The 25734-nt window shown below is 50.1% G+C and overlaps 1 protein-coding gene across 1 annotated transcript in view; it reads right to left on the bottom strand.

The window, feature by feature from the left end:
- Itga9 (integrin alpha 9) overlaps positions 1-24249 on the bottom strand; it is a 294295-nt gene extending 270046 nt beyond the window's left edge. Inside the window, exons 1-3 of the mRNA NM_133721.2 lie at positions 23843-24249; positions 4383-4510; positions 2713-2819 (exon numbers count right to left, since the gene is read on the bottom strand). Coding sequence (NP_598482.2) covers positions 2713-2819; positions 4383-4510; positions 23843-24030 — 423 coding nt within the window. The 5' untranslated portion in view covers positions 24031-24249. The remainder of the gene's footprint in view (positions 1-2712; positions 2820-4382; positions 4511-23842) is intronic.
- Between the last annotated feature and the right edge of the window lie 1485 nt (positions 24250-25734).

The raw sequence follows: 25734 nt of genomic DNA, 5'->3' as shown, positions 1-25734 counted from the left end.
TTTCCTCAGAGCACGTAATACTCTTCAAGGCTGGGGTGCTGCTTCACATGTTATATGCGTGACGACAACAGGAATAGAGACCTCAGATACCCCCTCGTGCCTACCCCTCCTTCCCCAGCACCCTTAGGGAGTGACTGATCAAATGAATGGTTCAAGCATTGTGTAAAACAGAAATCTAGCCCAATTACTTAGCTAGGATTATCTGCAGCGCCACATCCCACAAATTTTGAACCCTGCCTCCTTGGCTTTGGGGCAAATGTCTCCCATGCTCCTCACTGTTGCTTTAAGCCCCTAAACTGAATAGAGTCTCGTACCAACTGGCACAGCTTGGTCTTGGTCTTGCACTTTTGCAAGCAAACTCTCAACCACACTAAAGTCTCACATCCCTAAGTTAGTATATCTTGGCAGAACAGGCTATCTCTAGATTCAGTGCCTGGAGGGGCATCTCATGCCTTGCTGTCCCCAGCTTCCTCCTCCTCCTCCTCTTCCTCCTCCTTCTCCCCTTCCATATTGGTTCTGAACCACAGCTTTGCGTCCCCTCTGGGGAATATACATGCTTGGTTTCTCCCATCTTTTTCCCAAGAATGGGAGACAAGAGATATGGCTCTTTGGGGCTGAGTCACCCTGTGGGGTCAGGCCACCATGCCTAGAAGAATGTGGTGGCTTGGCCATCATCCATGGCCTGCTGAAACAGGGATTAAAGGACTAGAATCCAAGGCCAGCAGAAATGGGGGAGGGGGCAATGAGACCTACAGTGGTGTCCAGCAGGGAGGCCTTATAATTCTGGTGACAGCATCCAGCCGCTCTCTCTCCCAAGGACCCAACAATGTGGGGGTCTCTTAAGTGTGCTGAGGTCGGGTTGAGGAGATCAACACAGAACAGAGTTCCTCAGAGGGACTAGAAACGTCTGGCCTGTATCCTTGAGGAAAGCCCATTTCCCCTGGGAACAAACATCCATAAAGCCCCCAGCTTTGACAGCTTGTGGCCCAAAGGAAACCCCTGAGATACAGCAGCTGGACTCACTTTCCCTTCTTGACCTTGAACTTTTCAAACACAAATCATCCTACAGCCTTCGAGGAAAGCCGACGGCAGACTTCATAGGAAGTCTGAAGAGGACCACCCTACAGGGCACCAGCTGCCTGGGAAAGGGCAGAAGGAGTCTGCAGGGTGCTGACCATGGGATGCCTGGATGTATGTGTGTGAAAACATCAGCAGACTGTGAGGTATGCATGCCTGAGTACGCAACAGAAAAGGACATGTGAAAAAAGAGAAAATGGTTAATAATCAAGTCTCTGTCACAGTTAGAGGCTTGTTTGTCTGTTTAACATGTACTTAGTGTGTGTGTGTCAGTGTGTGCACATGAATGTGTGTGCATGTGTATGTTTGTGTGCATACATGTATGTGTATGTGTGCATGTGTATGCATGTATATGTGTTTGTGTATATGCATGTGTGTATGTGTATATGTGTGTATGCATGTATATATATGTGTGTGTGTATATGTATGTGTGTATGTGTGTGCATGTATATATGTGTGCATGTATATATATGTGTGTATATGTTATATGTGTATGTATATGTCTGCATGTGTATGTGTGTGTCTGTGTGTGTGTGCACACTTCAGAGGGTGACTCATGGGAGTCACTTCTCTCCTTTCACTGTGCCTGGCCCAGGAATTGAACACTTGAATTACATTCATGTAAAGTTCTAGAAAAACCAACAGCAATGTTTGCAAGACAGCAGTTGCCTCTGGGATGTGGGGGGTTGAGTAGATGAAAAACCAGGCTGGCCTCGAACTCTGAAATCCGCCTGCCTGTGCCTCCCGAGTGCTGGGATTAAAGGTGTGCGCCACCACGCCAGGCTTACAAACTTCTTTCTACCTATATTCTCATATTCTGTCTGTCTGTCTGTCTGTCTCTCTCTCTCTCTCTCTCTCTCTCTCTCTCTTGTCTTTGTGTTTGTCTGTCTCACTCTCTGTTTCTGTCTCTCTGCCTTACTCTGTCTCTCTGTCTCATTCAGTCTCGGTCTTTCTCTGTCTCTCTCTGTCTCTGTCTCTGTCTCTGTCTCTCTCCTCTCTCTCTCTCTCTCTCTCTCTCTCTCTCTCTCTCTCTCTGCTTCCTGGGATTAATTATGGTCTCATGCATGTTAAGAAGGCATGCTACCAGGGCTGGGCAGTGGTGGCACCTTTAATCTCAGCACTCGGGAGGCAGAGGCAGGCTGATTTCTGAGTTTGAGGTTAGCCTGGTCTACAGAGTGAGTTCCAGGACAGCCAGGGCTACACAGAGAAGCCCTGTCTCGAAAACAAACAAAAGAAAGCTCCCTACCACTGAGTTACATCCTCAGCCCAATATGTCTAAAGGTAATACAAAGAACAGGTTCTAGGCATGTCAGACTTTGACATGGCAACCCAATACTGTCACCTACAAGGGTCACACTCAGAACCACACAATTGAGGTATTTTTAAATCCCACAAAAGTTATCTCACAATGTTTTAAGTGACTTTACAGTTTTGTGTTGAACCTCTTAGCTGTCCCTGCTTCATGCAGATACATGTGGCCTGAAAGTGCAGGTGGGACAGATCTCAGAGCAGCAATGCACAACAGATAGCCTTAACGCTGTGTTCTGGCTTCTGTGCTAGCCACCTTTCCTATGGGGTCAGTCCTTCATGCTTAGGGTGCTCTGTCCCAAGTCACCCTCTCCCCAGAGGTCTTACCAAAACACGGCCATCTGCTCTGGGCTGCCGGGCCAGGCTCACCCCCATCCACTCGTCATCCCGGTCTCCCCTGCAGGTCTTCCCACAGGGCGCACCACGAGTCCTCCCTGGAGGGAGAAAAGAGGTCAGCTTTGGATTGAGGAATGGTGCAGCTGGCTGCTTTTCAAAGGGTGGTCCTGGGCACTCAAAGTTTTGTACCTATAACACAATGTCAACTCCATGGAAACTTGTAACAAAATGTTGCTGTTTAATTCAGCTCCTTCTTTTTCCACAACAACATTCTCGTGAAGGAAAAGGTGTTCCCATTGATGTTGTTCTGGGAAGCCACTGTAACAAACACCTCACAGAGAAGATCCCACACACCCAAGTCTCTTCTGATAAATAAAATCGAGACTCTTTTTGGCTTTGAAGGGTGTGTATATGTGTGTGTGTGTGTGTTTACAAGTTTGCATGTGTGCATATGCACATGTTGAAGGGTGCATCCATGTGTGGGTATGTTTACATGTTTGCATGTGTGTACACATATTGGAGGTATGCAAACATGTGTGTGTGTGCCACATGTTGGAAGGGTGTGCATTCATATATATCTCCATGCATGACAAGTGCAGAGGCTGACGTCAGGGGTCTTCCTCTGTTGCTCTCTGCTTTATGCTTTGAGACAGAGTCTCTTGCTGAACTTGGAGCTCACAGGATTAGCTACATAGTCTGACCAGAGATCCCACAGGAGTCGTCTCATCTCCACCTTCTCAACCCTGGGACTACAAGCTCATGCAGGCTCACGCAGCTCTTTCTGTGGATTCTAAGGAATGGGCTCAGATCCTTGCTCTTTCATAACCAACACCCCCTGAGTTGTCTCCCCAGACATGCCAGAAGTGGTGGCAGAGGCCTGGGTGATAAAGGGCTTTAGGGGAGCAAGGCCTGGAAGCATCTAGCAAGTCACCTGGCTCTTCTGCCCGTGTCTTTCTGTGCTTGCCTCTCCTATCTCAGTCTTCTCAGAGCAATCCAGTGCAAGCAATCCCCAGTGTCTACAGCTGGACCAGAGCCGATCCATGGAGACTGATCCAGTAGATCTACATTATCTACTAGAAAAAAGTGAGTACCACAGTCCATCCAATCATGCCCTTCACCATGCAAGACATAAAAGCTGATCTGAATGGCCTCTGGCAGCACACAGAGAGTGAAATCTGTCATTTAACCTGTCCAGTGAGGCCCTGTGTGGTGTAGTCCCTCCTACCTGGCAGTTGTCCTTTCCAACTTTCTCCCTCCCCTGCTCACCTCTCCTGTGACAACACTGTCCTTGCTGGAGACTGCACTTCCTGGACTTCCCAGCTAGCTACCTTCCATACACAGCAAGATCCCCAAGGAAGCCGTTTCCAACCTCCAATATAGAGCTTCCCCGGCGCACACCTTCCCTCTGGATTTCTCTTAGTCTATTGTTTATTTTAATGTCTATTCTGACTACTGGTTTTCCAGGCCCGGGGTGACAGGCTCCTTCTTTGCTTTGTTCAGTGCCTAATAGCTTATAGCATCTCAATACACATCTGTAAGATGGAGGGAGGAAAAGAGGGAGAGAGGGTAGGCCGGCAAGTGATGAGGCTGTCCTAAGTAGAAAAAGAACAAAGCATGAAGGTGTTGCTCCCATTTCTACCCTGACAAGCATGTCCACCCACCTCGAGCCATGTCCAGCTCGGTGCATCTCCGGTCAGGGTTGGTATGGACACGACACTTAAACACAGCTCCAGGAGACTTTACTGAAGTGCTATATTTAGAATCTGCCTTCGGTGCACCCACGAGGACCCTGCACATCAAAAAGAAAGAGCGTGTGGTCACAAACCAGTGCTGGAGAAGAAAAGGCAGGGGGTTACATCTTTGTCTAGGCAAGAGTGAGCAATCTGAATAGGCATCAGGAAACACACACACACACACACACACACACACACAGACACACACACACACACAGCTTAAGTAAAACAACCAACTAAAAGAAACGCAAACCTTTGTAAACTTGACACAGCCAGAGTCATCAGAGGGGGAAGGAGCCCCAATTAAGAAAATGCTTCTGTAAGAGTGGGGTGTAGGCAAGCCTACAGGCTAATTTATTAATTAGTGATTGATGGGGGTAGGTCCAGCCCACTGTGGGCAGGGCCGCCCCTGAGCTGGTGGTCCTGGGTTTTATAAGAAAGCAATCAGAACAAAGGATGAGAAGTGAGCTAGTAAGCAGCACCCCTCCATGGCCTCTGCATCAGCTCCTGCCTCCAGATTCCTGCCCTTTCTGAATTCCTGCCGACTTGCATCAATAATGGACAATGATGTGAAATACAAGCCAAACAAACCCTTCCCTCAATAGGTTGCCTGTGGTCATAGCCTGTCATCACCCTGACTAAGGCCATCGGTAGGTAACTGAACAGGCTCTCACTTTTACTAGTTACCGGTTACCAGAGGGATAAGTAAGGGGGGGAGGGGAGGGAGGATAGGCTAGGGAGGAGTCGGATCAGTCTGGGCCTGGTGGGTGCCAAACACAAAGAGGGAAGCAACATTAAGTTCACTTTGAGTTACAGAAATAAATCTGCCCTAAACTTTAAGTGTGTGCATTCATTCGTGAGTTGTAAGTGTACATGTGTATGTATACACGCATGTGCCCCCATGTGTGTGCATTCATGTGTATATGTGAGCAGAGGTCACCTCTGGTTGTCATTCTTTGGGTTCTATCCATCTTTTGTTTCAAAACAGGGTCTCTTCCTGGCCTGGCCCTCACAAATCCAATGAGACCCAAGGGAGCCTGTCTCCACCTCCCCACTGCGGGGGTCCATCACAAAAGATCTACAGTGCAGAAGACTAAATAACAACTGGGCACAATGTGTGCTGAGCAGTGAGCCACTAGGAAAAGGCACTGCTCGAGGGCAGGACACTTAGGACAAATTCCACCCTGCCGCTCCAAGAGCTGTGGATTCCTAGTGCCTGCGCAGTGGGGACTTGGGCTGGCCTTTGTTTCTAGCACCCAGGAAGCAGGACAAATCTGACCACCCCAGGATATTAAATACAGCAGGCCTTGGGATATAAGACACCACTGTTAGGCTTCTCTGCGGAGTAGAGTTAGGAGCCTCCCTGGGGTAGAGAAAGCTGGCCCCAGATCCCCTTGCTCTGTTCCAGGGGCCACCTTCTTCTTGGGGTCTCATTCATCCAGTCAGCTCCCCGCTACTCGGGTGTCATGGTGTCTGGCACCTTCCCTGCCAATGCTTTAGTGAGGCAGAGAGATTGGCAAAGAGGGCTGACGGATGTTACAACTGATGTCTGAAATCCTCAGCAGACTTCAACAAAGGCTCATGGACACTGTCACTAATTAAACACCAGAGACCTGGTGTCAGGCCCCATGGGTAGGTTCTGTCTTAATTCCTACCCCAGAACCTGGGGGAGCCCTGAGGACCCCAGACACACACACACACACACACACACACACACACACACACACACACCATCCTTGCAAAGAAATCTCTCTTCCCACATTAACCCTGGAAAGTATATGTTAGCTCCTATAGAGAGTTGCTTCTTGCTGGCGTATGAGAAGAGCTTACAATGAGCCAGCTCCCCACCCACATCTCCACCCCCACCATCCAGCAGCCTTACCATGTGTCCCTGCAGGACCTCTGCTAGGGCAGTTCACACTCCTTCAGCCCCTCCATGATATGCCTCAAATGAAGCGTCCCCGAGCAGGCTATGTCCATGGGAACTACAGAAGTCCTTTCCCAAGCAGGCCACATTCACCACCTGGCTCAGCCACACAAGGAGGTTTGGCCAGCCTGTGGATGCTCTAACTCAAATCCATAATGGCACTGGGAATCAAACCCGAGAGGAAAGCCACACTAAGGGATAATTCCCCACCCCCTTTCCTCTGGGGCTGAGTTTGAGCCACTGGAGCGAGTCAAAGAGCCTCCCTCAGAGAACCCGTTGTTTTCACAGGTGAAAAGAATTATCAGATTGACAACTTAAAACGGCTAAAGCATCTACAGCCTGCCATGTCCAGCCCTGAGGGCGAGGAGTATAAATGTAAAATCCTTGTGCTGCGTCCCAAGCCTCCCACAGACTCAAGTCTCCCATCAGCCCCAGTAAACAACCATTTGTAAGTCATTTTACACTAGGGGCTGGGGTGTCACTCAGTGGCAGAGCTCCTGCCCGAGGCCCAGGGTAGCATCTCCAGCCCCACACGCCAAAGATAAAATAGAGAAGCTACCGTTGTGTCCAGCTGCCTTCTGCACACCTATCCTTCCACCCATAGATAAGTTAGGTCTCACCAAAGAAGTGTCTGCGGTGGTGACAGATACAGAGACGCACGTCTGGTCAGAGTGCAGAGAGGGAGTGACTGAGGTGCTCAGTCAGAAATGGATGTCTTTATCACACCCCCACTCCCCAAGGCCCAGGGGACATCAAGGAAGCAGGCTGGAAAGAGTGTAAGAGGCGGTCAGGGGGCTGCTGGGAAAAAGAATATTCTGAAAACGAGGGAAACCTTACGCCCATGAACTCAGAGCACCTGTCACTGCCTGCACAGTGCACAGGAACAAGCCAGTCAGCCTGCCTGCCTCGGTGGGGGAGGGGCTCACAAGGCCACACTTCTCCATGAGGAGCGGTTGGCCAAGGATGGCTACCGAGGAGTGGAGGCAGAGAATCATTTTCCTTCAAAGAGCTGACCCTTGGTTGGTTGCCCATGATCCAGTGGATAGACCTACACCCTCGCTGAACATATGGGAAGCACCCGACTCAGCGGGTAATTTTTTTTTTTTAAGACAAAAAGGAGTTAGACACTGTGGCACACACATTTAATCTCAGCACAGAGGAAACAGAGGCAGGGGGATCTCTGTAAGTTTGAAGCCAGTCTGGTTTACTTCCAGGACCATCAGCTATGTAAAGAACCTGTCTCAAAATAAATATAAGTAAATTTAATTAAAAGGTTTTTTTTTTAAGAAAAGAAAATGAAGTTGAGGGAGAGGGGAATGGGAAAGGAGGGGGAGATGGGAAGGAGGAGGGAAATGGGGAGAAGGGATCCAGGAGAAGTGAGGGGTGGATATGACCAAACAGGTTGTAGAGAAGAATTCTCCCAGAAAGAATAACTTTAAAGTCACAATAAGTAAAGAAGAGAGAGAAGCCCATGGCCCACAGGAGTCGGGAAGCAGCTACAGGAAGAAGCAGGCTGTGGGTCCACCATGTCCCCAGCATTAACACCACAACCCTGGAACCGTCCGTGGTTCCACTCCTTCCAGCTCAGACACAGTCCTAGCGTGCCAGGCTGGGAGGAGCCTGGACAGCAGAATTCTCAGATCTGCTTCTTCCAACGCAGAACCAAGACTTGGGGGTAAAATGTCTGTCAGAATCTAAAGCAGAGAAGGGACCCGGTAGACTCCAATGCTCTTCCAAGCCCAAAGTTCTAAATAGTTCTAACAACAGCTGTGATTCAAACCCTGCTAGCATCCCCTGTTCATCCCTCTAACCAGCATCCCCACAGGAAAGGTTTTCTCAGATCCTGTGATGTGAGCTAAAGAGACACGCGTGTCTGTGCACGTGCCTGACACACACAGAATGGCATACTGGAGAGTGTGCTTGCCTCCGTGTTTACAGAACATTGTGGCTTCCTTGGCAGCCCGGTGCTGGCGCTTTACCTAGGCCACAGTCCAGCAAGACAACTCCAGCAGCAGGCCAGCCTTGGAGTGCGGCTCCTCTGAAGTCCATTCAGCTGGCTGCTGGCCAACTGGACCCTGAGAGACGGAGACCGCGACAGCTCAGAGTTCAGGGTGCGCTACTGAAAAGATGCCACCTTCGTTTTCATTCTTTGTCCTCTGGGTTACAAAAGCCATATTCCAAGTAGTTGAAACATCCTTGTGGTACCCCAGAGAAGACCATGTACCCTATCAAAGGACCTATATGTCCCCAGCTCCCATCAAATAAACATCAAGGTGTTCCCACCCCTGCTTGTTCCTTCAACTGTGGTCCTGTGAGAGCACCTATAGGAACTGCTAACATTATCCCCATTTCACAGATGAAGATGCAGGCAGTCAAGGCTGCTCCTGAAACTTGCCCTAGACCCTAACTGCCTGGATGCAGCACGTGCCCCATAGCATCGGGTACCAACCCTGCTTCTGCTCAGTAGGAGGGAGGAAAAGGAAGCCAGCTGGTATTCAGTACCCTTCTGCTATGCTAGTGTATGACCATGCCAGGGAAGCCCAGGGATGCTCCGTGGGCTCCGAGGTTGGAACTTGGCCTTGAGTCTGTAGCTTAAAGACTGGGGTCTGGTGCATGGAGAGTGACTTTTTCTCCTCCCTCGGGCTCACAGAACGGAGGAGGTGAACTCCAGTCCTGGCCTTGGGTTTCATAGACACTGACATTGGCAGCATGGTGCTAACCAAAGGTCTGCCTCCCTGGTTTCCAAAACCTCTTTGGAAACACATGCCTGTCTGCTTAGCCACTGGCAACATCAAGGATCATGGGAGCCTGGCTCCAGACTAAGGCAAATCCACCCAGGCAGCTTCTTGTGCGTATTCCACTCGGGGAGGCTGGGTTAAGGTGCTGTACCCAGTAGTAGAGGCTTCCGAGCCCAGAACCCACGTCCGGAAGCACTCTTTCTCCTATCCCTGCAGCTGTTTCCTAATAGCCAGAGACGTGCTTCCCAGCCTAGCTATGAATGAGACCCAATACAAAAGCGTAAACTTACTTAAAATAGGCTGAGGTTTGTGTATGTGGACCGGAGCGTGCGTGCCTGTGCAGACCAAGGTTGACTCTCCTCTCACAGGTCAGTTCCTTGGAGAGCAGGTATCAGGGGCTAGGCTGAGGCAGAGCTGCCTTCCTAGAGAATGCCTGGGAGCAGCAGTGCCTTGAGGCTCCCTCCCTCCCCACAGACGCCACAGCGGCCATACCACAGGGCAAAATTACAGCCAGTTCGAGAACAATGAGTGGGGATTACAAACTTCCAACCCCGTTAAGTTTGTTTTCATGCATCTGATTCCAAACCAATGCTCCCCCAGGGATCTATGTTCCAGTTACAGGAACGCAGCTTAGTCAGTGTGTATGTACTGCAGAGAACCCCCAGGAACCACTGCCTGCCTCTCACTGGACACAAGACAGCTAAGCAGAGTGGAGAACCGTGCTGGACCCTTGCAACCATACTGCAGGCTTCGTCTCAGAGGGAGAAGGCAAGTGCTCACCACCAGGAGCCGTGGACCAGAAATGCCTCAGGAAGTTCCTCTTTAAGTCTCAGGAAACCAAGGTTGCAGGTGGTTTAGCAGTGGGCTTGCTGGGCACTTCAAACTAACAGCTCCACCCGGGCTGTTTGTGGTTGTGTGTACATGGTGTGTATCTGTGTGTGCAGATAAGCATGTACATATGTGGGAGTGTGTCTGTGTGTGCAGGTAAGCATGCACATGTGTGTGTGGGGTGTCTGTGTGTGCAGGTAAGCATGCACATGTGTGTGTGTCTGTGTGTGCAGGTAAGCATCCACATGTGTGGAGATATGTCTGTGTGTGCAGGTAAGCATGCACATGTGTGTGTGTCTGTGTGTACAGGTAAGTATGCACATGTGAGTATGGGGTGTCTATGTGTGCAGGTAAGCATGCACATGTGTGGGAGTGTGTCTGTGTGTGCAGGTAAGCATGCACATGTGAGTATGGGGTGTCTGTGTGTGCAGGTAAGCATGCACATGTGTGTGTGTCTGTGTGTGCAGGTAAGCATCCACATGTGTGGAGATATGTCTGTGTGTGCAGGTAAGCATGCACATGTGTGTGTGTCTGTGTGTACAGGTAAGTATGCACATGTGAGTATGGGGTGTCTATGTGTGCAGGTAAGCATGCACATGTGTGGGAGTGTGTCTGTGTGTGCAGGTAAGCATGCACATGTGAGTATGGGGTGTCTGTGTGTGCAGGTAAGCATGCACATGTGTGGGAGTGTGTCTCTGTGTACAGGTAAGCATGCACATGTGTGTGTGGGGTGTCTGTGTGTGCAGGTAAGCATGCACATGTGTGTGTCTGTGTGTGCAGGTAAGCATGCACATGTGGGGGGTGTCTGTGTGTACAGGTAAGCATGCATATGTATGTGTTCATTTTGGTGTTCATCTGTGTGTTCAGAGAAGCATGCACATATGTGTGTACATGATAGTGTGTCTGTGTATGGAGGTAAGTGTACATACATGTGTGATCATTTGTGTGTGTCTATGTGTAGGCAGCACACACACTGTGAGTATGCATGTATACATCAGAGGTCAATGCCGGTGTCTTCCTCAATCTTGTTTTTGAGACAAGGTCTCTCGCTGAATCTGGAGATCACTGATTTATTAGACTGGCTGGCCAGTGAGTCCCAGTATCCCTTATGTGTGGCTTCTCAGCCCTGGGATTGCAGGCCTATGCCATACTATGTTACTTCTTTTAAGTGTTAGGAATCAAACTCAGGTTCTCATGATTGCACAGCAAGCATTTCATGGATTGAATCATCTTCCCCGCTCTCTCCATTTTTGGAGATAGAGTCTTTTGTACATTAGCCTGGTTCTTGAGCTTCCTATCTAGCCAAGGATGACCTTGAACTCCTGATCTGCATGCCTCTACCTCCTGAATGGTGAGATTACAGTAGAGGAGCACCATACCTGGTATAGGCAGTGCTGAAATGACAGGGGCATCCTACCATATCAACTGTATCCCTAGCCTTCTCCCTGTATTCTACGCTTTGTGGCCCAGTTACTCTCGATAATGTTTAAGATGCACTGACCAAATTCTCCCCCTACCACTGACAAGCTTTGTGGCCTCCAATGTGTTTCTTGATCACTCTGAGCCTCAGTTTTCCTCTGCTATGGAAAGGGGGGATGAAAATAGACGCAATGGGACTCTTGTGAGGTTTGGTCAAGAGAATGTTATAGAGTGTGGTGCCTGGGACAGAGCAGGGACTCAGTGAAGGGCTTAGATACCAGGCAGTACCAGGGCAAGCACTTAGACACCTCCCTTGTGCTAGTTCTAAGCTGTCCTTGGCTGCACCCCTAAGAATTTGCAGGCCCTTAGACCTCAGCTCCATTTTCTGCTCACTGGGCAGCATCACTTCAGACTTTCCGCTGACATCCCAGAAATCCAGGGACGATTCGAGTGATTTCACCACCATTCACATTAGGGAAGCAGCCACTGCCCTCCACCCTTCCTGTACCCTTGTCCTGTTCCACAGAACCCTACAGCTCCTCCCACTGAAAGGTGATGTCTGCTTCCTTCTTCCTGACACTTGCATTAGCCACTAAGATGTGAGGGGAGATGAAGGGCTGACTCCTGGGCCTGGGTGTGTTTCTACTGACTCTCCTGGCACCCTGCCCAGCCACCTTGTGTCCAGCTCAGGTTAGCCTGCTGGATGATGAGAGTCATGGAGAGCAGAGAAGGGCCACCCAGCTGAAGTCTATCCTGCACCAACTGGCCAACCAGCCAACATGAGAGACATGAGGGAGCCAGGCTCAGAACAGAATACTTGCTGATCCCAGCCTAACCTGACAGCCATGGAATCCTGAGCCTCAGGATGGTAACTGCTGACAGCCATTGGGTTTCAGGGTCATTGGAAACAATGGTTTATTTTTTAAGGGCTCTGAGCTTCAGTAACCCTATCCCTCATCATTTGCCCCTGAGTCTAATCTGGTCATCGTGGTCGGCTGCTGAGAAAGATTTCTGTCCCTCTTGCTTCCTGCTGTCCTTTCCTTCCTCCAAAGGACTCTCATCCCCAGCCAGGACCACAGATCCATTACTGAGGGCTGGGAGAAATGTAGGTGCTGGGAAATCCCTTCATTTGCCGGTTAGTCTTGACTGTCAACTTGGCTAGGTTTAGGTTCACCATGGAGACACACTTCTGGGTATGACCATGAAGATGTTTCCAGAAAGAATTAACTGAGGAGGGAAGACCTATCCCACATGTGAGCAGGACCATCCCTAAGACTAAAGACTGAAGTTAAAGGTGAACTGTGTACCAGCATCCATCTCCCTGCTTCCAGGCTGGGCTACAGTGTGACCAGCCACTTCCAGGCTGTGGTTACAGTGTGACCAGCCACTTCCAGGCTGTGGATACAGTGTGACCAGCCACTTCCAGGCTGTGGATACAGTGTGACCAGCCACTTCCAGGCTGTGGTTACAGTGTGACCAGCCACTTCCAGGCTGTGGATACAGTGTGAGGCAGCCACTTCCAGGCTGTGGATACAGTGTGACCAGCCACTTCCAGGCTGTGGATACAGTGTGACCAGCCACTTCCAGGCTGTGGATACAGTGTGACCAACCACTTCCAGGCTGTGGATACAGTGTGACTACCGTGCCTTTCCCACCATGGTGGACTGTACATCCTTGAAATATGAGCAAAATCAAATGCTTCCTTCTTGGGGTTGGTCTGGTGTTGCTTGTACTCATATGATAAATTCTGCACCCCAAGATCTGGTTGCCCCACGATGAACAAATTCACATGTACACCAGTCTATGTTTTGTAAACCTTACTCCCCAATTTAAAACCATTGGTTAAATAAAAATGCCTACAACTAATTACTGGAGAGAAGAGAGAGAGGTGGAGTTTTGAGTTTCGGGGTTGGGGGTCACAGGTAAGGGTCACACACAGAAGAAGGAGAAAGGAGAGAGGAAGAGAGGGGGAGGGAGGGGAGCATGGAGGAGGGGGAAATGGAGAGAGCAGGAGGTCTCCGTTAGTCATGATGGACCAGCAGCACGTGCCTGTGTGAAATGCCTCCCCAGAACCCCAGACTGCTGGAGCAATAATAACCCAGGAAGACTCAAACAGCAAGTATCCAGAGAGCACAGTTGGGGAAGTAGCCAGTCTAGCGTTAGAGAATTAGACTAGGGGTCATCCCACAGTAATTGCAGAGTCTAGTAAATGAATCATAGTTTGAGTCTCAATCCTTTGAAGCTAGACGTAGATACACGTAATTCATATTATTTTACACTTCCTTCCTTAATTGCTTCTTGTCAGGTGCTCAGTTGCAACCACAAGAAAAATAACTACTGCTCTGTCCCAGAAACTGACTGGTTTCTCCAGCCGTGTGACCTTGATGGGTTCCCTGGCCTTTCTTTTCTTTACCTCTAGAATAGAGAGATTTCATGGTGTCTCCCTAGCATAGCAATATGATGAGCCACAAAGGGAAACAGCAGATGTCAAAGTGTTTGGCGACCCCACACCACAAAGTGGGTGAATTAGAGCCTCTTTTGTAAAGACTCACAAAATTGTTCCCGTTAGAGGTATTGTACCATCTCTTTCCTGCTTGGGAGCATACCTCCTTAAATAAGGGCTTGGTTGGGGTGAAGGGAGAGTAGGAGGTATGGTGATCTACAAAGCAGTAGGGCAGCTTGGGTTCAAGTAGGAACGCCACACATGTACTTGCTGTGTAATCTTGGACAGGTGGCTTGGTGTCTCTGTGCCTCAGCCACAGTAGTAGGCCTCCAGCACACAAAAGCATCCATCAAAGGTGGTAAAAATGGCTTGGGGTAAACGAAGGGAAGCAGAGCCATCAGTCAGTGAAGCTGATAGAGTTCTGAGTCCAGCTGACGGGAAGAAGGCATGGAGTGAGGTGGGTCATGCAAGGATGGAGGGACCTCAGAGGCCACTGCTCTTAACAGATGTGCTCAGGGGGTCAGATAAAGGAGGAGTCACAGCCAAGGACTGTGTTCTCAGACGGCTGAGACTGTCAAGTTCCAAAGGAACCTGGCAGGGTTGAAGATATGCTGAGTGACATTTGTATCCCAGAAGTTGGCTATTGAACTAACACAGTGCACACACACACACACACACACACACACACACACACACACACACACCAGAAACTGGAATTCCCCTAGGAATTTCAAGAAAGGAAATATATAAAATGTAAGGTTCAAAGAAAAAAGCCCCACCAGGAAGATGAATGAAGCTAAATGTTGTGATCAAGTAAGTATATTAAATGGTATTAAATGGCGACTTATGGATTTGCAGTTGTACAGAGGAGAACTGTATCATGTTAGGCATTATTATTACCTGGCTATCGTTTTCACGTGGACATAAAGAGATACAAGTATATGTCAAATTGACATGAAAAAAAAAAAGGCTAAGGTATGGCTCAGCCAGGGGAAGAACTTGTCTCTCAGAAAGAGATTTCAGTGGTGACATCCTGTGGTGACATCCTGGGGACCCATCTTCCTGGGGGGGGGGGGAATGATAGGCAGGAACATACCTTAGCCAGGACCTCCTTGACATGCATAGCTCGGCCCTCCATTTAAACAGTAACCTCACTTCAAGACCTGAAGACAGACTTGGGCAGAGGGAGCGTTCCTGGATCGTCTGCCACCCTCCCCAGTCTGTTCACATTGAACAAACATCTTTCTGCTTTTCACTACTAGTTTGGCAGTTTTAATTGGCTAATGGAGGATGGGTGACTGAGCCTGGCTTGGGACACAGGCTGTGGTCCCATGTCAGGTCCCATACAGCAAGCTTAGACCCCTGGAGATCAAAGTGGGGGCAGACATATCCTCCTGTTGTTTCCGATCCTTTCTTTCTCCAAGGAAAGCAGAGAAAGGCTTTCACATTCTAACAGCTACACATGGTAAAACTATACAATCCTCAACATCTCTACAGCCCCTCGGGGCTGCAGGCAGTGTGGTGTTTAGTGCGTGCATGCGTGTGTGTGTGTGTGTGTGTGTGTGTGTGTGTGTACATGTAAGCAGGTGTGTAAAGGCCAAGCAGCTGTAATGGTTAGTGCTTGTGTGTGTGCACATATACACAGGTGTGTAAAGGCCAGACAGCTGTGATGGTTAGTGCCTCTGTGTGTGTGTGTGTGTACATATACACAGGTGTGTAAAGGCAGACAGCTGTGATGGTTAGTGCTTGTGTGTGTGCACATATACACAGGTGTGTAAAGGCCAAGCAGCTGTGATGGTTAGTGCCTGTGTGTGTGCACATATACACAGGTGTGTAAAGGCCAAGCAGCAGTGATGGTTAGTGCTTGTGTGTGTGCACATATACACAGGTGTGTAAAGGCCAGACAGCTGTGATGGTTAGTGCCTCTGTGTGTGTGTGTGTGTACATATACACAGGTGTGTAAAGGCAGACAGCTGTGATGGTTAGTGCTTGTGTGTGTGCACATATACACAGGTGTGTAAAGGCCAAGCAGCTGTGATGGTTAGTGCCTGTGTGTGTGCACATATACACAGGTGTGTAAAGGCCAAGCAGCAGTGATGGTTAGTGCTTGTGTGTGTGCACATATACACAGGTGTGTAAAGGCCAGACAGCTGTGATGGTTAGTGCCTCTGTGTGTGTGTGTGTGTGTGTGTGTGTATACACAGGTGTGTAAAGGCCAGACAGCTGTGATGGTTAGTGCTTGTGTGTGTGCGCACATATTCGCAGGTGTGTAAAGGCCAGACAGCTGTGATTGTTAGTGCCTGTGTGTGTGCACATATACACAGGTGTGTAAAGGCCAGAGGACACACTTAGATTCACTCATTTCTCAGGCACTGTGCATCTTTGTGTGAGATGTTTGTTCTCACTGGCCTGGAACTCACTCAGGCCCCAGGGATCTGCTTGTCTCTGGCTTCTCAGTGGCAGCCATGACAAATGACATGGCACCATGTCCTGCTTTTTGTGGAACCCAGGTCCCTGTGCCTATGTGGCCAGCAGCATACTTGCCATCCACAGAGGTTACTCTCAACTGTTAGCTTAAATGCCAATGTATAAATTAGTAAAACTCCGTCTGGGGTGTCGCTGATAACATTTACAGAGATGGCTGGACACTGAGAGCTCTGACCTAATGGATGGCTCCATCCTTTCAGACTCTCTATGGCACCACTGGGGGGAAGGCAGGAGGCAGGGCCTGGTTGGAGACCAGACGTGTCTTTGGAAGACACATTTTGCTCGGCCCCTTTTGTCTCCCAGTATGCTCCCTGTCACTGTGAGGTGCAGTAAGCTCCCCTGAGCTGCTTGCCTGCCCCGCTTTCATTCCTGTTGGTGAATGTCTGTCCTGCAGTAGGTTCTGTCCTGCTGTACCCACTGCTGCTGGCACTAACCTCTGCTGATATCAGAAACCAGCTCCTACAGCCTTGCATAGCCAAATGAAGACATGTGTCCGCCTCTCTGAGAATCTTCCAGATCACCAGCTTGGGCCTGGGCCTGATAAGGCATGGCACTTCACAGACTAAGCAGCTACCAACCTCTCCGCCTCTCCTGAATACAGAAAGCCATTGTTGAGCTACCCAGCTATCCAGGGAAGTAGATCCCCTACATGATATCTTTTTTTAAAAAGGTGCCTGAGCCACACCCCTCCATCACCACAACACTCTACCCATGTGCACTGGACAAAGGAGGTGTGGACATTACCAAAGGAAATGTCTCCTCCCTCACGTGGTTTCTGTCAGGTATTTGGTCACAGGGGTGATTTTTAAAAACTGACTAGTGACAGCTTACTTTCTATACTTGTGCAGAGCCCGGGGCAGGAGCCACAATTCCTGTGGCTGTAGGAACTACCTGCTCCCAGCCATGCAAGACCATGAATAGGGAGGACACTCCAATATCTAGGACCCCCAATCCCATAGGTCTCTAATTCAAGGTCCCTACTGTCACATCAAGTCTTTCTGGCATTCAGTTAAGTGTTCTTGAAAAGATGGGATACTCCAGGATGTTGCCCTCGCTTCCTACCTTGTTTGCCCATCCACATCCATCCTGGGTCTCCCAGCTCCCTCCATGGAACGAGGAAGCTCCCTCCTGTCTGAATAGCACACAGTGCTCCTGAGACTGGTGACACCTGCGTGAAGGTGACTGTTGCCTCCTCTGATGCCTTCCAGGCCACCCAGGGGTCCTTCTCCTCCCTGTTGGTGTAGCGATTGTTGCTAATTTCAACCCACAACACAGTGAGCCCTTTGTTTCAGTCTCACACTCTCTACTTCCAGGCTTAGTCCTTGCTCTCGCTCTCTAAGACTTCCTCTGGCACAGAGAAAGGTGGGATAAAACGATTTATTCTGCCTTGGTGGTCAGCCAAATCCACTTGCTTAAAAAGATTTACAGTTCATAGACCTCAGTGATATAAAGTCAGGAAGCCTGCTGGGCCTCCAAAGCCCCTCTCCCGAGGCCCCTCGTATCAGGAACAGAGACCCTCAAGAGCCAACTGGTGGCAAGGATAATGCAGGCTCTGCTGAGTCACTCCCAAAAGCCAATCATCAATTCTTACATCTCCAGGGCTGTCTGGAAGGAGCAGGGCATAACACTCAGCTAATGGCCTGGGGAGCCGACTCAGTTGGCCAAGTGTTTGCCTTACAACTCTGAGGCCCTGAGTTCGGCCCCCAAAACCCACATTAAAAAGCCAGGTGTAGTGACATTATACTTATAATCATGGCTCTGGGATTCCTAGAGCTTGCTGGTCAGCCAGTCTAGCCTGCTTGGCCAGCTCCAGGCCAGTGAGAGACCCTGACAGGTAAAGCAAAGTGGGCAGTGTCTGAGGAGGGACAACTCAGGTTGTCCTCTGGCCTCTAGTATGTGCTGACACATGTGCACACGCAACACACACACACATTTAACAAAATTCAATTATGCCTATAGATGCGGCTGACCTGTTGGCCTTACCCAGCAACACTCTGATAGAACTCAGTTTGCCTTTTAAAGTTACACTCAACTCCATTAGAGGTAAACGGTTCCGAAGAACACTTTGTCTGCTTTAAATAAACACGAGAACGGTTTTCCAAAGACAGGTCACACACATTATCAGAAGGCGCTCGCTTCTGGACAGCCGCATATCACAGGGAACAGGAGCGGGCTGGGGACAGCCCTTTGCTCTCTCACACTCACAGCTGTTCCTGACGGCTGAGGAGACTTCCGCCCTGGCAGGTTCTCCCTTGGGTAATAAGGTGATTCAGCACTAGCCGGGGAAACAGCACCCTTGCCTGTTCCTCGGGATCTTCGGGGAAATACTTCTGAAGCTACTTTTGGGGTTCCCTTTGAACAGGGACCCCTGGTTGAGAAAGTGGAGCAAGGGGGGCTCAGTTTGAGCACAAGTGCCCAGGAGAGCCTCTGGGGAAGTGATTGCATGCCTTCCCCTGCAAGCTCCGAGGTGAGTAGATGAGCTCTTCGAGCATGCGCAATGAGCCTACATTGGTCGGAGAGTTTATGAGACCGGCAGGATTAACACCACCAGTTCCGGTGTTCCTCGCAGAGATTGACAAGGCCAGGTGGGATTGGAGAACGGAGCCCCAAATCCCAAGGTCCCCTTCTAAATCCTTCATCTTAGGAATCTCCCTCTTCCCTCAGAATAAACACCCCACGCCTGCCTCCCCTCAGTTGGAGCCTATGATACAGCTGATATTTTGCCTGAGGCGCAGGTGAGAACCCCAGAAAGCAGCGGATGATGTTTCCATTAGCTCTCGGTACACGACAGGCGCTTCAAAATTTCACAGTTGAAAAGACAGCTTGTCCCCATCCATGCTCCACAAGTTTTTGATAAACACATCTTCCTGAGGCTTTAATAGTTAAATATGCTAAGGATTAACCTTTTTGTTGTTGCTTTTGAGTTTCCTTCAAGTCTTTCCTAGGTCTTTAAGACTTTAGTCATTAGAGCCTTCTGGGCCTGATAAACATTTCCCTATTCGGGCTCTCCCAGACATAGCCATGTGACTACTCATACGTGACTGGGAGACTGAATTCTTGATTTTGTCTAGTTTCAGTCCATTTTTATGTAAATCACAATACTCTGGCAGGTGTCAACATCACCTGGCAGGCAGCACATCGGCACTTTGGATTCTCAGCTCTAAATGCGAACCGCATGTTGGAGCTGCTCCGATTCCTCGCTCAATGATGCTCTGCCAGCCTGCCGCTTCCGCGAGCTCCCTCCGTGCCTGAGCACAGCAGTTTTGCTGTCCCAGGAGAAGCAGGAAGCACGTCGCCAGAGAGGAAGCAAGCGCACCCAACCACTTTGGACTCTAGAGCATGGGGGGGGGGGGGGTGCCGGGGCAGCCAGGCTCCATTTATTTATAACTCAGAGTGTTACAGTTGTTGGTTCTGCAGCTGAGAAACTGCTAGAGACGGGGACAGAAATTGGCTTTGTCTATGTTCTCTGGCATCTACTTCTGTTGTTCAAAGGATGCCAGAAGAATCAGGGTTGGAGAGGGTGGGGACAGGAGAGTTCTGAGTGTGCAGACACTCTATGGGTGTCAGGAGGAGGAAGGGGAGGAGGAGAAGGAGGAGGAGGAGGAGGGAAGGGGAAGGGGAGGAAGGGGAGGAGGAGGAGGAGGAGGGGAGGGAAGGGGAAGAAGAAGAGAAGAAGAAGAAGAAGAAGAAGAAGAAGAAGAAGAAGAAGAAGAAGAAGAAGAAGAAGAAGAAGAAGAAGAAGCAGCAGCAGCAGCAGCAGCTCAGTCACTTTCATGTCTGCATCAAAACTGTTACCGATGCCACCGGGTTATTACGGTTTATCCACGGGGACAATTCTTGCTGTCCAGGGTATGGTGACAAGAGTCTGATCAATAGTACTTTGAACAAAGCTGGGCCTGGTTGTGTCATGAGTGGGGATACGGTTTCAGGAGCCAGACTTAACACGGGGGTTCTGAGAGGCAAGGTCACTCGTGTTCTCATGCAGGCATTGACTTCCCTCAAGAAGGAATAATTTGAGACCATGAAGAACTTAGTTACAGACCCAAGAGCTGACAGCTTCACTGCAGAGACACTTTGTGTGCTCTGTGACACACATGCACCTGTGGGTCTTATAGAAAACCCTGTAGACCAGGCTCAGACCCAGCTTGTCACTGCTGGGTGGTGGTAAACCTTTATGGGGTTAGGTCTGTGGGAAGTCTTACTCTTAAAAAGGACAGCCCGACCCCTGTCTCTTTCTCATTTTTGCCCTTCGAGAACTTCCACCACGATGTGTCCCCAATCCTGACAGAGCTAAGAAGCACCAGGGCCAACAACCACGGACTCCAGTCAGAATCCACACTGTGAGCCAAAACGAACCTCCTCTCTTTGTCAGTTTACTAGGGGTATTTGTTCCAGTGACAGAAACCGGTAACAAACCCGGACTCCTCAGCTCTGCCACCTGGTGTCTGGGTTCTCCCTGTTCTTTCCAGCAGATTCTCTGCCCTGTGCACAACACAACCAGGAGCCAGTTAACATGAAACGAAGGTCCCAAGTCACATCACAACTGAGAAGCTAAAGACCATCTCATCTGGCCGAGGGACAGACGATGCAATGTTACTTAACATCGGTCATCCTTTCCTGCCCAGGTTTCAGTGTCCTTTCTCCTATAGAAACCCCTTTCATTCCCCACCTTTGGACTCTAAACTTTCCAAGTTTCTCCACGAATTTTTTCTGCTCTTCCCCCGCACCACACCAGCCTCTGGCTAAGCAGCTACCAAACCCCAAGTCCTGAATCCCCCCCATGTTTCCCATTTCACGGGAACCTTTGTAATACAATACAGAATACTGTAAAACTGTCATCCTAGCTGACTGGGGAATTCTGATTCCAGGAATTGATTGGAAGGAAATAATTAAGAACGTCCACAGTGTTTCACTGTGAGAATGCTTACATATGTTGTTACAATTATAAACAACTGGAAATGACCCGGTAAGTTTAGAGGACAATGGGCTCCGGGACTACCTAATACTGAGAGACTTTCATTCAGTCATTAAGTCAATCAACCAACCCCAGAGTTGTAAGTAAAGGCAAAGATTTAGGGTAGATGCATATTTCACAAAACTAGGCCAGCGGCTACCTCTAAGATTATTCTCAACGTACAGAAATAAGAGTAAGCCCGGGGCTTCAGTCGGGGCTCCATTGACCTCACACTCCAGGGAAAAGGAGAAGAGAAGAAATGGGAGTTTCTCCTGCTTTAAACTCCACAAGCCCCCACTGGGAGTCACATCAGAAGAGGTTTATTTAGGAGCCAAGAGGGAAATGTAGGGGAAAGGAAGGAAGAAAGGGTATGGAGGACAGGTTTTCTTAAGCAGCAAGAGAATTCAACAAGAGACTGCAGCACTGTAGTGAGAATACAATCTGCTTCAAAGAGAATATATATATATAATATATATAATATATTCATATAGTTATATTATATATTACGTGTAATATATGTATATGGTTTATTATAATATATGTAAAACACATACACACGCTTTATATATATACATATATATATATATATATATACATATACATATACATATATATATATTTTTTTTTTTTTTCCCCCAGAGGGCTGCTAAAAATCTGAGGGACCAGCAGCACTCCAGTGCAGGGAGTGGTTGGTGGGCAGGAGAGGTACTTCTGAGGCCAGCTGCTTGTCACCACAGAAATGCCTGACCCTCTCCTGACAAGGTCAAGTCCCAGAATGGCCACCCTTACAGTGCGGTCCTGGGTGCCTGAGCATCAGGTCAAACCCTTTGTCACTGCAAAATCTGTTCACAACCTCGTGCATAACAAAGCAAGCTGAGCACCTCGTCTCTGCTCCTATATAGTTAACAACAGACAGAGAGGCTGTGACCTGGGGTTCATCCAAACCCAGGTGACAGAAGCCTGGCTCCTGTCCCTGGAACCAGATTGTTGCAGGGCACAGAGGCCAGCCATAGCCAGCAGTTCCCACTGGCTCCCACAGCTGCCTGCCCTTTCATTAGTAGCCCCCCACCCAGAACAGCCATTCAATTTCTGAAAGTTCCTCCCATGTGCTTTGTGCCGGGATCACACTGTGTGGGGTTCTGGGTGTATTCTACAAACTCTTTTTTTTTTTTTTTTTTTTTTTTTTTTTTGGTTTTTTGAGACAGGGTTTCTCTGTGTAGCCTGGCTGTCCTGGAACTCACTCTGTAGACCAGGCTGGCTTCGAACTCAGAAATCCACCTGCCTCTGCCTCCCAAGTGTTGGGATTAAAGGCGTGCGCCACCACACCCAGCTCTACAAACTCTTTCTATTCAGCCATAATCTATCTGTACCAAGCCCAGAGCCCATGGCAGACCTGGAGCCTTTGGAACATAGGAAAGTGTTCTGCCCTGCTGTCTGAAAAGGAAGGGTTTGGCAACTGCAGGAAGCAGCCTTGGCTGGTAACTGTGACTAGAATCAATGTCAGGAAGGGATGCAGAGGAGAGCTACACACAAGGACTTTGAAAGCTGGTTCTCTTGGAGGCCGCTCTCCTAAATACACGAAAGTGTTAATAAAGCCAGTCACAAAGTTCTCTTTCTCCAGGGTTCTGAAAGACCCGCATCCACAAGCCCCCGATTGCCTCGGCCCCTGTCCAATTCCGAGCAGAGACTCCCAGTAAGTTACATGTCCAAGCACACACACTGCCAGTCTCCATCTCCCGGCCTGCTGCTTCTAAAGATGCTCGCTCACGGGATAGCACCCTCAACGTGAACCAGCCATCTCCTGGGTCCACAGTAACATCATCTAAAATGAGGCTGGGGAGCTACTGAACTCTAGCTGCCTTGAATAGGTGGGCGTGGTGCATGGTGTGGCTCGTTCATTCCAAGGAAGTGGTCTATCCGCCTTCTCTAAGCGCTCCTGCTGTGGGGTCAGTTAACTTCACTATTGATGCTTAATGAGGGAGAGACTTATTCTTTTCTGCAGGCCCACCCATCTCGCTGGTTCAAAACTGTACCCCTTGATTAAAAACTTCAGCTTCCTAAATCTTGTCTCTAGACACGTGGGAGAGCTCCAGGCTGCCCACCAGCCACACAGTCTGCTCCTTGGGGGTCCTCTCTGCATCCCAGATCCTCTCAGAACTTTGTGGGGCCCCTGGGTACCTCTTCTGGAGATTCCTAAGCCACCAGGACCCACTCCCACCACACCCCTTGTTTCTCTGCTTCCTGCATGCTGCTGCCCTAGAGTTACATGAAGTGGTCCCCAAGAGCAGCCTGGCCTCCTAGGGGCCCCCCGGGGATCTGGGGCAGATGGCCAGCCCGCGGTGGCCCCTGGAAGGCAGACAGCCAAGTAACTTTGCTTTGGCGAGAGCGAAGCTGCGTCTGACTGCCCAGGGAGGACAGGGACCCCAGGGACGCCCCGGGCCTCGGAGAGCAGGCCAGGATGTCAGCGTGGCCGCCCGGACATTTAAATCGGCCCCGCGGGAGGTGGAGTGGAAGAGGCCGGAAAGGCGGCGGCCAACTTGGGGGACCACGGGGTGCCCACGCCAGGGTCGAGGATCCGCGGGAGACACTTACCAGCGCGTGTTGTCGTGGAAGTGCTCCAGCACCGCGTAGCCGAAGAAGGAGCCTGAGGGGCCCTGGAAGCGTACCGGGCGCTGCGCGTCCAGGTTGTAGGCGCCGGCCGGGACCCCCGCGGCCACCAGCGCCAGCAGCAGCGCGCGGAGCCCTCCGGCGCCGGTCCGCGCCGCAGCCGGGCCGCCCATCCCCAGCCGGCCGCCGCCCTGCGCCCTGCCCCGCGATCGGGGCTCCCGGGACACGCCGCTGCCCGGGGCGGGAGCCGTACGCTCCGAGTCTAAGCCCGGGACGCGGCGATGGGCTACAGCGAGAGCCGGAGCAAGGCCAGGGACGGCCGCCAGCGCCCCGCGTCCTCTCGATGCCCGCCGAGAGGTCTGCGCTCTCGGAAGGAGCGGGTCCCGGGCCCGGGCGGCACTGGACTGCGGAGAGGCGCGCCCGCGGGGTGGGCGGCCCGGGCGGCCCGGGCGGGACGGGTCCGCAGCGCCCCCTGCTGGACGCGGTCTCAGGCGCACCCCCGGGTCCAGGTTCTGGACCTCGGTGAACTGCATCCTCTCAATGTCCTAGGCTCTGCTGTGTCCAAGCTGGCTGGGTCTCTCTCCTTTTGTCTTACACTGAAAGTCTCTCTCTCACACACAAAGACCCAAAGCTACCCGAGCCAAGGATGGGTAAATATTCTGGCCCTGCCCATCTGGAAGCTCTTCTTCAGAGGCAACCGCTCAAGACCGCCAGTCAGTTGCTGTAAGAATTAGTCATGTGGAAGAGAGCAGAGCGTTCTTCCATACTCCCTGACCTGGCCAGCGCTTTCCAACTTGGCAGACATACAATACAGCCAGGTGTGCTCCCCTGTATGTGGGAGATTATGGTGAAGTATACGTTGCATAAAGTTTACGTCATAACCTCATTTTGGTTATGTGATCATCAATAGCTCATCTTGCAAATTAAATTATACATAAATTTAACAAGCACGCCCAGCCCAGTCCAGCCCCCGGCAAGTTTCATTTATCCCTGACTCTATGAAGTTGACTATTCCAAGTTTAATGTTATTGTTGAACTAACTCTTTACTCTGGTAAAATCACAACCCCCTCCCCATCCCTTCCCACCCTCTCCACTTCCAAAGTCTCATTCATACTAAACACACACGACGCCTTTATCTTTTTCTTTCTAATCAGGCTTATCCTTACAACAACAGTCAAAGCCTAGGGTAGGCAAGGTGGGGTGGGGGGGGGGTGCACATTCCAGAGTTATCCACTCGCCAGCAGTCTAAACACGGGGATCTTTACAGGTGAAGAGCCTCTTCCAGCTGTCATCAGAAGGGCTGTGACAAAGGAAGCCAGATCACCGCTAGCTTGGGAGCTGGAGGGAAGGGTCCATGAGGTAAAGAAGCCAGGCAGCTTCAAAAACTGGGGACAGAGAAATGTCTTCTCCTCTACCCCTTCCAGGAACGCAGGCCAGCGAGACCCATGACCTGTCCAGCATTGTTAGATGATCAATGTTGCTGTCTTAAACCACTGCAGTCAGGTAATTTGCATAGCTCGGATGCACTACTGCTGTCTTACTTGTGGTCAGTATTGCTGCAATGAAACACCATGTCCAAAAGCAAGTTTCAGAGGAAGGGGTTGATTCAGCTTGTACTGTTCATCATGGAAGGGAGTCAGGACAGGAACTCAAAACAGGGCAGGAATCTGGAGGCAGGAGCTGGTGCAGGGGCCATGGAGGGGTGCTGCTTACTGGCTTGTTCCCCATGGTTTGCTCAGCCTGCTTTCTTGTAGAACCCAGGACTATCACAGTTAGGAATGGCACAACCCACACTGGGCTGGGCCCTCCCTCATCAATCACCAATTAAGATCTTGTGGAGGGAAGCATTTTCACAAGCAATGCTCCCTCCTCTCAA

This window comes from Mus musculus, chromosome 9 (genome assembly GCF_000001635.26).
Source record: "Mus musculus strain C57BL/6J chromosome 9, GRCm38.p6 C57BL/6J".
Lineage (NCBI taxonomy): Eukaryota > Metazoa > Chordata > Mammalia > Rodentia > Muridae > Mus > Mus musculus.
The sequence above is the reverse complement of the archived record's forward strand: the minus strand, read 5'-3'. Positions and strand labels throughout refer to the sequence as shown.